The sequence below is a fragment of the Centruroides sculpturatus genome, unplaced genomic scaffold, assembly GCF_000671375.1.
Source record: "Centruroides sculpturatus isolate CEXI.00-Female unplaced genomic scaffold, Cexi_2.0 scaffold271, whole genome shotgun sequence".
Taxonomy (NCBI): domain Eukaryota; kingdom Metazoa; phylum Arthropoda; class Arachnida; order Scorpiones; family Buthidae; genus Centruroides; species Centruroides sculpturatus.
The window spans coordinates 668,199-683,293 of record NW_019384474.1 but is presented as its reverse complement, the minus strand read 5'-3'; the positions used below and the strand labels follow the sequence as shown (position 1 = coordinate 683,293).

At 28.0% G+C, this 15,095-nt stretch overlaps 2 protein-coding genes across 2 annotated transcripts in view; one reads left to right on the top strand and one right to left on the bottom strand.

Moving 5' to 3' along the window:
- The window catches only part of LOC111621278 (phosphatidylinositol N-acetylglucosaminyltransferase subunit Q-like), a gene marked incomplete at its 5' end in the record, with an annotated part of 14,907 nt that extends 7,226 nt beyond the window's left edge, over nt 1-7,681 (bottom strand). The window contains 4 exons of the mRNA XM_023363363.1: nt 840-993; nt 1,636-1,762; nt 7,333-7,453; nt 7,563-7,681. Of these exons, the coding sequence (XP_023219131.1) occupies nt 840-993; nt 1,636-1,762; nt 7,333-7,453; nt 7,563-7,681 (521 nt within the window). The remainder of the gene's footprint in view (nt 1-839; nt 994-1,635; nt 1,763-7,332; nt 7,454-7,562) is intronic.
- Nucleotides 7,682-8,262: 581 nt separating this feature from the next.
- Nucleotides 8,263-13,558, top strand: LOC111621257 (alkylated DNA repair protein alkB homolog 8-like). Its single transcript, XM_023363338.1, has 4 exons — nt 8,263-8,452; nt 11,425-11,495; nt 12,499-12,605; nt 12,781-13,558. Exons 1-4 carry the CDS (start codon nt 8,263-8,265, stop codon nt 12,914-12,916), a joined length of 504 nt encoding a protein of 167 aa, XP_023219106.1. The 3' UTR covers nt 12,917-13,558.
- Nucleotides 13,559-15,095: the final 1,537 nt, after the last annotated feature.

Below are 15,095 nucleotides of genomic sequence, written 5' to 3'. Positions count from 1 at the left end.
TACTACATGAAAATGAAAATTAATGAATACACTGTGTACAGTAATTTACCTGATAAGACAGACCTCAGAAAAATACTTTATGAGAGCTTTTATACTTTTATAAAGCTGTCTATAATGAAAATTAATTAACTAAGGATTTTTTTGCCCTGCCAGGGTGTGGCCGAGTTATCCGGAGTGCCGGGTTATCGAGAGCCGAGTTTTCGAGGTTCTACTGTACCAAGTATTTGAAAACAAGTTGATTAATGTGTTGATAATTATAGATATTGAAATAAATGATTAATTTGAGTTTTAAAATTCCTGGAGAAGCCAGATCACAGAATAACTTGGTCTCTGTATTACCGTAATGTGATTAGAATATCTAAGAGTAGAGCAAGATACTAATTTTTGGGTTGTTAATTGGGCTGTTTGCTGTCAAGTGAGCTCATATTTGAATACCTAGCATAAGTTCTTGGGAACAATGAGAACTTTTTGCTAAAGAACAACTTCAATTTTTGCTCCATCTTTAGTTGGAATCACTTTGTTTAATTTGGATTGTCTAACAATAAAATTCTTTTACATATGTAAAATTAATTTTACTATAAAAAAATGAAGATAACTATGGTTTAAAGATAAAAAAAGAAAAAATACTAAAACCTATTTAAAACATAAACCTGCAAAAATGGAAAAAATAATTTGGAACCATATAATTCCAGTTTACACAGGTTTTACTGTAATATGTAAAGTATTATCTGATTTTTTAAATAAAATTGAAATAATTTGATTTGAAAATTTAATGATATTAACTATTAATCCAAATTTTAAACTATTTCTATTTATTAGTTTGAAATAATTGAATTTACCTTGCAGCATATCCATAAAAGCAATAAATATGGATGGTAGCTAATGATATCAAATCATTGAACAATGTTAACAAAAATGTAACACCTAACATCCCAATTAATGTAAAAGATTCCATAATAAATATAAATACTGGTTTGATGATTGCCATGTAAGCTGGAAAAATAAAATTATTATTTATAAGATAATTAATATAAATATTAAGAAAAATATGACATTCCTTTTAAGAATATATAAAATATAAAAATATTTATGTAATCTATATTGTATATTTAACCTCAATATTACATTAGGGTTGAACTTAATAGTATAAAAATACAAATTCTACATAATCCTTCGAGAAAATTAATCAATTAGAGAGCTATAGCTTGAGTTGACAGTTAAAACTAGAGTTCTTTATCACTTTCAATTTGTTTTCCCAAGAAGTTTACAAAATCTACATTTCTATACTACTGTAATAATAACTAATTGAAATTCTAATTTTATATATGTATATGTGTGGAATAAGTCCAAGTGTTTCTTTAAATACAGCTTTTAAACATTGCTGTAGTTTGATCATGCATTAATTTTTTTAAAATTAAACATATGTAATTTGGTATTATAACAAATATATCAATTTTACTCTATATTTAATTTGATTTTCATTACAATATAACATTTTTTATATTAAAATATATTAGATTTTAATGTGTCACTCAAACTAATACTATTTATTTAATCATTTTTTGAACAGGGTTGGTTAAAATTTAGGATCTCTTATGTTAAATATAACTAATTAATGAATATATTAATACTTACTTTTCCATAAATATATATGATATAAGAAAAAATGACCCAATGCATTATTTAATGGTTTATTTAATTTTAAACCTGCAGGAACTCCCATGAGCCAATATAATAATTTCTGAAGTTCATTCACTACATACTGAAATATATTTATAAATGATATAAATTAATATGCATATTAAATTTTAAAATTTATAAAATTTACACGAGGAAAAACAAAACAAAGCAAAAAAAAAAAAAAAACAACCATTTTCATCACGAGTGTTATAAAATAACACCAATGAAACCTTCAAAATTAAACCAACAAATATATTTTAATATAAATGTACTATGGACAAGCGCTTTTGATCCTAATTGGGATCTGCTTCAGGTCAAAACATTCAATAATAAATTAGAATGCTACTAGAACAATTTTAAATTTTAAAATCACTGGAACGATTAAATATTCAAACAATTATAAAAAAATCACATCTACGTGTTAACATTAACACTAAAAATTAAAATAAAAATTAATGTAACATTAAAATAACATAAAAAGTTTTTAACAAATACTAACATAACATTATTAACATAAAAAATTTTTAGCAAGCATCTTTGTTATAAATCCTAACAGAAGTAATTGACTTTTTATTTCTTATTAATGACTTCCAAGCATGTGAGATGTTTACCTCCTCCTTAAAATTGATACGTTTTCCCTTTAACTTGGCTTTACAAATCTCAAGAGCTTCCAAAATTTTGATTTGATTGGTGTGAAAGGTGCATCTAATGGGACTGGCCTACTATAGTTTAGCTTCCACACAAATTTCAGAAGCATATATTGCTAGGGCAGTGGTCTGCTTTTTGTTACATATATCATATTTATGCTCCATCAGCCATTTTTTAAGAGACCTTTTGGTTGAACCAATGTACATCAGATCTTTGCAAAATGTCATCCCTTCCAATATACTGTATACCCCCAGTGTGTTGTAGGCATTAATGGCATCTTTGCTGTTTCTTAATAATGAATAAACAAACAGGTTACATCCATATGTTATCACCCACCTTCTATTAGTAGCAATTTCTTTATATATAGTCTTTAACCTCTGGTCATAATCAATTAGTATATGTTGGTCTGAATCCTTACTATCACTCCTGTTAAGATTGGAACTGGTGTAATTATTCATTCTCTTAATATAGCCTTCTGCTAATCTTTGTACCACTGTTCTAGGGTAACCATGTGCGAACTGCTATTTCTATGCTGGTTTAGTTTTGAAGGTTTTGTTGGTGTTATTTACTAATATATAATCAGCTGTGGGAAGATTTAGAATTATGAGTGTTATATTTTGAAAACATAACTAAACTGTAAACCTACTTTTACATTCTGTATAACAAATAAGCTAGAGGAATAATACACTAGAGTGTTATATAAACTACAAATGAAAAAACATAATGGTAATTTCATTATTCAAGATTTCCATTCAATATGTTGTTTATCATCAATGACAAGCCAATAATCAAAACAGTCAAGGTATCAACTTGCTGCTCAGAAAAACACATTTGAGTTTAGGTTAGAATTTCAAAAATTTTCATATATGGCTTGACTAAATATATTGAGTTCACCCTTCACTACAGAGTATCCAGCTATTTATTGTGTGCCTGATTGAATCCATGATGAGCATGAGAAAACAGGTCTTCCTTCTAATTTATCAGCATTAACAGGGTCTCTTTTCATAAATAGATAAAAAAAAAATAAAGCACATGAACAAGCAGATTACCATAGAGTCAATTTTATGTTAATTAATTCCAGGAATATGGAAAGAGGGGGTGACAGAAGAAAACAAAGAATGAGTTCTAAAAATTTTGAGTATGCTTCTAAAAGAATATAGTAATATAAATTATCTTTATAAACAGGAAACCACATATAAATGAAACTCTATAATTAAGTTAGATTTTGTAAATGAAATATTTTACCATAGAAAGGACTAGGAATTTTTTACATTTATACATTGCTTAATTTTTATATAACATCTTTGATAAACTTGCCACAGCTTAATTTATTTATAGTAGGCAGTGATCTACTTTTGAGCAATGTCACATTACAGGTGAAGCTACTGGACAGTTTGAGGGAGTGTCTTGCCCCTCCAATGTTGGCAAATTCTACTGAATACTCAGCAAAGTTACACCACAAAAAAAAAAAATAAAAAAAAATAATAATATTTTAAAAATTATTTATATTTTTTAAAATTTTATGTCTTTCAAGAGAAGTACATTGCACACTGGTACATTAAACTATAGCAACTGTAGCAATGCTTTGACTATAGGCTGCTTTTCTTTATGTAGCGAGAGTATAGTGAAAATGATGTCATGACAGTTATCGCTACACACTGCTGCATTATAGTTTTGAAATGCTTTCCACTTGAACTAAACATGGATGCTGTAATCTATCCTTTAATTCCAGTTACAGCCAAAAGTAGTGTTTTAGCTAAAAAAACTGCAATATTTAAATAAAGAGATATAAAGAATTGAGCATTTCTCTTTCCGAAAATGTGAACAAAGTAAAGAGATAGGAGATAGATAATTCTATTTAAAATATAGTATTTTCTTATTCTTTAGATAACTTTCAGAGTCATTTTAGAAAATGTAATCCTTTTAATCTTTCCATAATATTTTTATCAACAGTCACTTCGACTTTTTTATTTTTACAGCATAATATTGTATTATACACACAAGCATCTATTTTGCTTCATATGTGTAACAGACGTAAAAGTTGTTTTATCTTTGCTGCAGCAACCCCTTGCAGCAAATGTTTAGAAATAGTTTGCTGCATTATAGTGCTTCATTTAGAAATGCTTTGCTGTGTAGTGATTGAGCAATGCTGCATAAAAAACATGACCATACCATAACAACAATATGATTATGTTATCAATGACACTTCATTTAATTTTGTTAATGTTTTGGAAATATTGTATAGTGTTTTAATATTAATTAATTTTTATTAAAGATGAATAGTTTTACTTGCAGAAAGTTAGGGCATACACTTTCTAAACCAGAAAAATTATGTGAAATTAAAATTTTGTATAATCTGTATGCATTAGATTTTCAGAAAAGTGAAAAGTTTTTCATTGAATGTTTTTCAGATGTATCAAATAATTGAATAAGGAAATGAATTTTTAAAATCATAATTACACTATCAAATACTTTAAAACGCATAATAAATATACAAATAACTGTTTCAATTAAAGCAGTTATCTGTTTATATAAAATCATAAGTAGGTATTCCAATACATATATACAGGTAACCCCCGTATAATATGGCACGGATTCACTCTAACACGGTTCAGGAATTGGGTAAAACTCTCATACAACATAAAATGTAATAAAAGGTGCTTTCTTTTATACCTCCGTGTAACTCAGCGCGAGCATTCTAATTGTTTTCGTGGGTACTTTGGATGCTCTTTCAACAAATAATCCATTTAATGGTTAAATTTTACAATTGGGAGCCTTCTTTTGCCTCTAAAAGCTCATTTTAGAATTCTAGATTCCTCCACATGATACTATCGATAGTGCGGGCGCAGCCATCTTTCTTTCACCGTCGTTCCTAAATGCCTACAAAATGTCTACAAAGAGCAGTGCACTCCCGTTGCAGAGCGATCGCTATTAATGAACACACTAACAAATTGTTGCCAGTTGATGATGCTCATGCTGAGATCATCATATAAAATGAATAATCCTCTGGTAAAATATTTACTTAAATAATAAATAAATATTTTACCTATGAAAAAAATGAATAATAAATCCGATTTAAATAAGGATTTAACATGTTTTTTAATTTTTGGAACCTAATCCCCCNGAATTCAAATGTAGCATCATCAGGCTTTTTGTTTTCTTCTTAGTTACATGCAAACAAAAAATTTCATTACAGATGATCTGTTAAAATAGAACAAAACTAAACATTCAAACATATTCAAAAATAATATTGCATTAAATATAAATAAATATAACTTAATTGATTATCATTCAATAATATATATCAAATAAACTTTGAATAAATTACATAAACTGTTTATTTCAGAGAAAGCTAAAGTTGATTTTGTTAGTTATAAAAAATTATTGTAAGAATTTGTATTTCATAAATTGTATATGTATGGTACTTGTATTTATTAATTAATTTATATGAAAATTTTTAATAGTCATATTTAATTGTTTTGCATTATTGACAAGACTATGTCTTGTTTATAAAATCGTACTGCCACCCATTCTTACCAGCATAGAGGTATGAAGGAGTACATGTTGAGAGTTTATATTTGGCACAGAGTATTAGGTGCCCAAATCATATGTGCATAAAAAATCCAGACTTGTAGGTAGTCAAGGGACTGAGAATCGAGTCAAAATAAAATACAAAATGGCAACCCTCTTCTACAAACAGGCAAAACAGCCACCTCACCCCACTGAAAGTCAGGCAGGGGAGAGTACAACCCACGGTCATTCTAAGAAGTGAACTCTGACCTTAGGACTGAACACGTAGTTTCTTCTATGTTAAATAAAATCTGTAATCTAATTTTGTAAATTTGAGAGTGCTTCAAATATGACATTAAAACAGGGTTTTATGTCATTACAAGTAGGTTTTTTAACATTATCTAGTATAGTAAAATCGTAGGACCGATAAAAATTTGACGTTATATTAGAGTTGTCATTACATTTGATGACATTATAATCGGGTTAAACTGTACATTGTTTGTGCAAAATAAAAAAATAATTTCGGGTGATACAATAGCCACGATTAGTTTTTCAAAAACGGGAACTTTTCTTATGCATCGACAAAAATTCAACCTGGGCCGACACGAAATTTTGAAATTAGATAGGTTAATTTCATCGAAGATGCATTGTGGACGATCTTGTGGTTGGGCTGGCAAAGTTTGAATGATTGCACCCAAAAGCAGCGATGTCAGAGAAGATAAGAGAATGAGAATGATGACCTGCCTTGAGTATCAAAGTGATTCCATCTCCGAGACATAGTCTTGTCCCAAATACAGTTTTGCCATTTTACTTGTTTATGCATTTATCTAGGTTTGAAAGTTTATTTATTTATTTTTAAAAAATATTTTAGTTCCAAGCAACCAGAAGCTTTTTAAGAATGAGAATTTTCCTCCTGGATTAATTCTTATTAAAGATTTTTTTACTGAGCAACAAGAAGAAAAAATACTTCAGTGTATCAAATGGGATGATTCAGGTAAGTTTAAAAATATATCTGACATTATAAAAAGAAATGTATACAATTAAATTTTCATAAATTATGGTTAGAAATTATAATGAAATGTAATATATATTTAGTGTATGGTACATGTAAATATTCAGGATTACACATGCTTTGTCTTTTAAGTCTTTGACATGTATTTAGTGAGAGGTATAATATATACCAAATGTTTAAAAAGATCTTATATACATACATACATACACCATCTAATATTTCAATACACATTGATTGAAATGCATGGTTTGATGTTGAAGTTGATTATGAAATGCATGAATGACCAAGAATGTAATACAGTAGACCCCCTATAACACTGTTGATAATTCCATGTTATATGAATTCCATGTTGTGCGAGTTGCTTAGATTTNGTTATGGCAGAATAAACAGATGCAAACAGACATCTTTTGTAATTATTAAAATATTAAATTTAAAATACATATTAAACCAAAAAATAATAAAATAAAACAAAATATTCTTGCATTTGTATGAATCAAGACAGCTTCTAAGAGTTCATTTAATTCAATATATTTTTGTATTAATATAGTCACAAGAATTCCCAATAGTACATCCACTATTATGGCAGATATTAAATTCCTGCATCTAAAAAACAAAATTGAGAATTAAACACAACATATAAGTTAAGAAATAATAAATCATGTTGATCAAAATGTACTTCATTTTAGAAAAATAAAAATAAAAATTGATATACTTAAGTGATACAAAGCTATTTTTCTTAATATCTTCAAAGATTGAATTTAAATGAGTTAATCTTCTGCATAGTTGTCCACCAACAGATGAAATTTTTAAGATCTTAGTAAAAACCCTGAAATTATTAATAACGTTTAATTAGCATAAAATTTTAGAATATATTTTCTGAGCTGTTCAAATCAAACAAGTATAAAATCATGCAATTTCTTATATTTTACTGTTAACAAATGAGCATTTGTCAGTATTATCTAATATATGTATGATTAATATATATTTCATCTTTATCAGAAATTTAGGATTTGTATGAAGAAAAAGTTAAGTTTTTCATAACTTAACTACATTTAAATAAATATCTGATTTATCTTTGAAAATAAATATGTCATATTAACAGAAAATTTTTAAAATTTATCAATGAATCTTTTTGAACAGTAAGAAGAAAAGAAGCACCTCATAACCATTAAAAATAGAACAATTAAGGTTTAAAGTAAGATGACTAGACATCCCACTTTTTGTGGGACAGTCCTGATTTTTAACAATTTGTCCCATGTCCCGCAGTGTTTTAAAAAAGTTCCGAGTTTTAGAAAGATTCAGTTTTTGTCAATTATGTGTCATAAACATATGTCTTATATTTAAGCTTCATAAAGATCATTTTGTATCATACATATCAATACCAAGGTATGCATGAGCATTGGAAATAAAGAATGCTGAGCCAACAAAATCCTTTGTGTTTGTGGCAAAGACCAACAGAAAATGGTTTGAGGCATGCAGCTGCAGCAACGGAGCAGTGTGTGTTCACAGGATGTCCAAACAAGCGAACATTTTGTTCATTGCATGTTAGATGGCACAGAGCTCTCGTCTGTCGCCACCTTGGAAAGCTAGCAACTAGTGAGAGTAAGCGCATCGGTTTGCATTATTCTATTGCTAGTGGTGGGGCTGGGGTTCATTTTGGTTACAACAGTATTATATAATAAAAAAATTACAATAATAAAGTGACACTCAAGGCAAATTCAATCAAAGGAAAAGTGAAAGTTTTGCATTCTTTGATGATAAAATTTTGTTGCTCTAGAACAATTTTTTTCAACAAGACAACCATTCCCTCATCAATTTTGTCCCGCTTTACCAATGTTAAAATCTGGTCACCTTAGTTTAGAGACTATATTTAGGAAAAGAATCTGACTACTTTAGAGAACACAAAAATATCATAGGAAAATATCTAGCAGAACAATAGTTGGTAATAATGGATATCAGTAGTGTAACAACAAAATTTTGTATCTATAGAAAAAAGTTTCTTGTATATGTAGAGCAAGTCTGAAGTTATTTTTCCAAATCATGTTATTATTATTGATTTAAGAAATAAAATAAATATTGGCACCTACAATTGATACCAATAACAAGAGCCACATGTAGAGGTACAGTTCCTTCGACTTTTTCATTCCTATGGGTATGGTCTACAGCTCTGATAAGATCCCAACAGTTTCATTTAGAGATGTAACTGTACCTACAAAACTACATGAGAGCAAGCATTTTCATTGTTTTCATCTGTGTTGAATAGTCATCAGACTAATTTGAATGCAACTGTGAAAACAAACAGATCAAACAAAAATGTTACTTGGAACAGGTGATATCCATCCTTCTCACCCCTCTCTCTTTTGTTACTCCTCTTTTAGCACACAGACAGCAATCATCTATTCCAAGTAATTTTTCGGTTCAAACTGTTGTTTTCACACTGAATTTGAACTGTGTAGGTCAGTTAGCCTGATGACAACCATTCAACATGGATGAAAATTGTTTTCATGTAGTTTTGTATTTTCTTGCTGGATATTTATGTGTGTAGTGCTTATTTCAACAGTAATTACCAGAAGATAAATTTTTCAATATTTTTAATAGGATTTAAAAAATTATAAGATTATGCAATTTGCTAGAATTTGCTATGAATTTAATGAGTTATATATAGACTTAGATGAAATAAAAGTTTCCTTCAAATGAATTGTAAAATTCATTATAGTCAGGTAATATTTATATGGAGAAACATGATAAAATATAGAAACAAATAAAACAAATGAAAGAATACAACAGTAAGGGATAACAGAGAACAGATGAAACATATTGAAAAATCCAGGAAGGCTGAGAAGGTAGCAGAAAAGCTATATAACAGAGGGCCCAGGAGCAAATCTTTAATTTTTTAATTTGTGTAATAAAACAAATGATAGATAAACATTTTATTGATTTANACTCATTATCTTGTATAATCTTTTATAACTGCTATTTTATACCAGAGATAAAAATATTATAAAAAAAAAACTACTATTAACAAGAGGACCATCAACCCTTGCTCTCCTTGAATTGTTTGATATTTTAATATGTTATAGTACACTTATTTGTCTAATAAACAGTGAAGTAACTTGTCAATGCACAATTGCAAGATATCAATGTTGAAAGTTTTTTGTTTTGATTAGTACTAAGTTTGTAAAAATCAAATTTCAGGTATGTGTAGTTGAATGTGTAAGATATGAATCACTAGTTAGCATGCTGGATATCATAGCTTTGCACCTCTCTTTTTCCAAACCTTTTTTAAAGCAATTTTTTCCTGTAACACAGTCATGTGAATTATTTTATATATTAGGCCAAAAACATGTTTTATTTATAATCATCACAAGGTAGTTAACTACACTTGTGTGGATGAATCATTTGCATTTAGAAACGATAAATATTATAGTAGAAATGCATTTCATAAAATTGAATTAACCACTTTTCAGAAATCCAGAAAAATTATGAAATTTCTTTTAATTTGCAAAGCAGCATATTTTAAAGAGACTCTAATAAGAGACTAGGTCTAAGATTTTCTTTTTGAAACAATTTTTATTAGTTATCTTCTTAATTATGAAAATTTTTAATAATTCTGTACTTTGGAAAACAGGCTTATTTAACTCATCTCCAATAAAAGATGGCAAGCTGCGGACATTTTTATGATAGGATATATATTTGAGTAGTAGTTTTCTTAGAAATGATGGAAATACTATATTAGTTTTTACTCTACATAATTTTTATTATTAAATTTAATTTTTTCAAAATATGTAAAATTTCTCAGTAATTCCCTCTCCTAAGCAAATTCCATACAAAAGTACACTAATACCTTGGTTATCATTGAGTTAGGTTATTGTCGGTTTTGGTTTTCATTGATTTTTTTTTCCAAAATATTTGTCTCAGTTTTTGTCAGTGTGCTCAAGTCACCTTGCTGTTAATTTTGTGAAAATAAAGGGTAACCTATGCGTTTTCTGGCTCAGTGTGGCGTTATTTCTCGTTGTGTGAGCATTACTCCGTGACAGCCCACCATTGGCCAATGGTTCTGTTCTCTGAACACTGGGAGTTCAGTCATAGCTTCATGCTTTGCCAGGACGGGCTGGCCATGTGAAGTTTTCTGGGTTTTCTTCACATCTGTAACACCTGAATAGGGGCCAGTTACTCTTAAATGGACCTCCTGGAAGGCATTATTCCCACAATGCGACCATCATAAATGCATACAACTACTATTACATGACAATTACATCACGGGGCGATATAGGCTAGAAGCTCATGTCCAACTAGCTTCTACAAGACAAGACATTACCCCACGTGTCTATCCAAATAATTCCATTGATTTTATCTTAATGCTAGTTACCTTATCTTTTATCTTTATGCTAATTAGTCTTTTATATTAATTTTTTGCTTTTAGTATTTAACGCTATATTAATTCTCTATAAAATGTGTTTTTNCCTGAAATAAAATACAATTTTTGGTTTTATTCTTTATAACATTTTTATAAAACATTTAAAAGCTTTGATATTAAAACATATGAATTTATTCTTAAAATTATTTTAAATTAGGTATACCAGTCCATATTGATACTCATTCTGCTTTTGAAGATTGTATTGTTGTATTTAACTTGGGATCTCAGGTATTACGATATATAATTTATTGTTATAATTCTGATGTATATACAGGGGTCAGTCAGGAAAATTTTTAAAAATTGCCAATTATTTTGCCAGTTTTTAATCTTTTTCACGATTTCAAATTATTTATTGTCACTACTAATTGCATTACTAATTAATGCAATTAGTATTACTGCAATAGGATTAGTGTTAGTAATTAATGCAATTAGTATTGCATTACTAATTAATGCAGTGCTGGTAGCCTTATCAGTTTGGAATCTGGAAAGGAAAATTAACATGTTAAGCTGTCACTTAGAAATAGGAATAATTTTTTAATGAATAATTCTGAATAACACATTTGATCACAATGCTTAAACTGTATTTCACAGCTTTTGTCATATCCAAATTTTTTGCTTTAGCTGAAGCATGCTTTATGATTTAATTTCATCCAGAATGTCAAAATAAGTGGACTAAGGGTTTTATCACCAGTATTATACTTGTATCACCATTTTAATAAAACTATTCCCAAGTGGCAATTTTGGCACTATGCAGCACAACTCCTGAATGTAAACAAGGAATCATGTTATAGTTATCTGCCACAAGTATAATTCTCCCCAACATTTTGTGAAAGAAAATAAATGTTAATAATAAAAAATTTGTTTATTTTCAAACTTTAATTGAAGAAGCTTTTCTTGCTAAGAAGCAAAAATTTTACTTTTAATTAAAGAATCTCTATGTATTGTGGATAGTGTAAAATTATTATTTTTGATTTACCCTCCACAAGATAGAGTAAAAAAGCTAATTCAATAGTTATAATAAATATTGTTTAAGATTAAAAATATCTTTTAATTAGATAAATTTATAATATCAAGATTATTTTTTGCAGATAAAAATATTACGTTTAACAAGAATAGTAATAATATATTAAATGTAAAAACTTTGTATCCTGTATATTAGTTAACTACAATTTATATCTTAAAAATTACTTCATTTCATAATAATAATAATCCATTGTCCATTTGTTTTAAGATAGTCATGGAATTTCATCATCCCAATGGCTGTCATGTTCCAATATTGTTACCAAGATATAGTGTCTTAATTATGTCAAAAGAAAGCAGATATTTATGGAGTCATGGGTTTGTAATTTCAATATTACAATGGTTTAATATATTATNTATTACAGGAGTATGATCCATGATTTTATAAAATTATATTGAATTAATTAGTTGGAAACATATGTTAGAAGTTTAGGTTGTTATGTTTTACATTTTCTAATCAATTGCCATTATTATTATTATTATTATTATGTAGCATTACACCAAGGAAGATGGATGTAATTCCAAATCAGAATGGACTTCTTAAATCAGTTCCTAGAGGTGTTCGAACATCATTTACATTTCGCATTATTAGAAGGAAACCTTGTGATTGTGGTAAAGAATATTTTTGAAGTTAAACTTTTTTTCTGTTAATATTTATTAACTGACCAAGCAAAAGTCTTTGCATACTAGAATTTTAAATAAAATGCTTAAATCATAGTGTGATATATGAGAATTTCCACAGTTTTCTATTAATTATAAGTCTTAAAATTTATATTTTCTTATTCATGTTTGTACAATAATGAAAAAGAAATATTAAAGAAAAAGAAAAAATATTTAGTAAACAAAATCAAGAACCTTATTACATCTTGATAGAATTCTAAAGCATTGAATTTTTGCCATTACTTTTCAATGTATTTCCAATGTTTAATTTTAAAAATCGTAGTATATAAATGTTAAAATACTATATTTTAGAACAGTGATTTCCAATCTACTAAGATTACAAACCACTTCAAAAATCAACAAATATTTGTATGACATATACAAATACTCATGCATATCTTTTTGTATATATATATATATATACACACAAGACCATAAAGTATCAGCATTTATCTAAAGTACTATTCCAAACATTGGCTTTATTCTGCAAATTGCTTTTTGCTAGCTAAGTAAGTACAGTAGAGCCTCGAAAACTCGGCCTAATGTGGACCGAAGGGTGGCAGAGTTTGTGAAAATGCCGGGTTATCGGGAATGGGGTTAAAAAAAATAAGTATGAGTGTCTCCTCAGAAAATACTGTACTGTACTTGTATGTATTGTTTACTTGAGAATACCCTTAAACAAAGGAAAAGTACGTCTTTTACGAAAGCATAGAGCCTTTACTACATGAAAATGAAAATTAATGAATACACCGTGTACAGTAATTTACTTGATAAGACTGACCTCAGAAAAATACTTTATGAGGCATAAAACTGTCTTTATCATGAAAATTAATTAACTAAGGATTTTTTTGCCCTGCCAGGGTGTGGCCGAGTTATCCGGAGTTCCGGGTTATCGAGTACCGAGTTTGAGGCTCTAATGTACATAAAGGATTTATGCACACAAAAGTGTAAACATGAATTAATGGCGGGGATTGAAAACAACTTGTATACATATTAATCATGTTGAAAATAAGTAATATTTAGTGACTTAATTTGTTGTGATTCTATCAATACATTTTTAGAAAAATAAATACATACTATTAGATAACGTCTGTACATTTTATGGACCCTAGGTTGGGAAATGCTGTTCTAAAACATAAATATGTTTGTTCTCCCAAATCTGAGTTCTACAAAATTATAAATAATGATCAGAGGTCTAATTATTAAAATAATTATNATTTTCTACATGATAGGATTTTAAAAATCTCCAGAATAATATAAATTTACAAAATGATGTTTTTATATTTGCAAAGACAGTATTTTGCTGCTACAAAGCATTGACTTATTTAACCAATAACTAGGAGAAAGAACACTTTTAATAATAATAATAAAATATATATAAATATAAAAGTTGATTATTTTAATGGCTAAAGTTTATATATTATATTATATTCTCATGGAGAACAAAGCAAAAAATATGTATATGTATAAAATACACATATACCTATATTAATTGTTAATTTAAGAATTCCATTTGTTGCTGTTATTTCTAATATGTTTTATATAGTATTAGTGAATTATTTCTACTTAAATCATTGATTATACTTTATTTTTTCATAAAATAATTTTATTTCAGGTGTATAATGAAATAGCAGATCATTTTAGTCATACTAGATATAAGGAATGGCCAAAAGTTGCTACTTTTTTGAATTCTGTACCTTCTGGATCTCTCTTAATTGATGTAGGATGTGGAAATGGAAAATATCTAGGAAAGCATCAAAATCTTATTGAGGTATTGATATAAACTTCTTAATTTTTTCCAATATTTTTGATTATTAGTAAATCCATAATTGAAAATCAACATGATGAAATGTATTCTAACCTGTATATCAATTGATTATTAGGAGATAAATAACCAAATAATTAATCATTATAAAATGAATATATAATATGTATGCTAAACATATCTTTATATTGAAACTGTTTAGTATAACCCAGGCATGGCCAACATATGGCCTGCAGGCCAGATCTGGCCCATCTAATGAATTTATGTGGCCTGCGATCAATCTTTTAGTATTAGGTTGTGAAGTCCGAATAGCTCAATGAAAAATTCTGATGCCTAAAAAAAAAAAAAAAAAAAAAAGTCAATAGTGTGTTTAAAGTTAACCC

Coding starts and splice junctions, on each gene's coding strand:
- LOC111621257 (XM_023363338.1), top strand. CDS start 8,263: ATGCTGAGCCAACAAAATCCTTTGTGTTTGTGGCAAAGACCAACAGAA. Junction 8,453..11,424: donor AAAGCTAGCAACTAGTGAGA/GTAAGCGCATCG, acceptor ATTTTAAATTAG/GTATACCAGTCCATATTGAT. Junction 12,606..12,780: donor AGATATTTATGGAGTCATGG/GTTTGTAATTTC, acceptor ATTATTATGTAG/CATTACACCAAGGAAGATGG.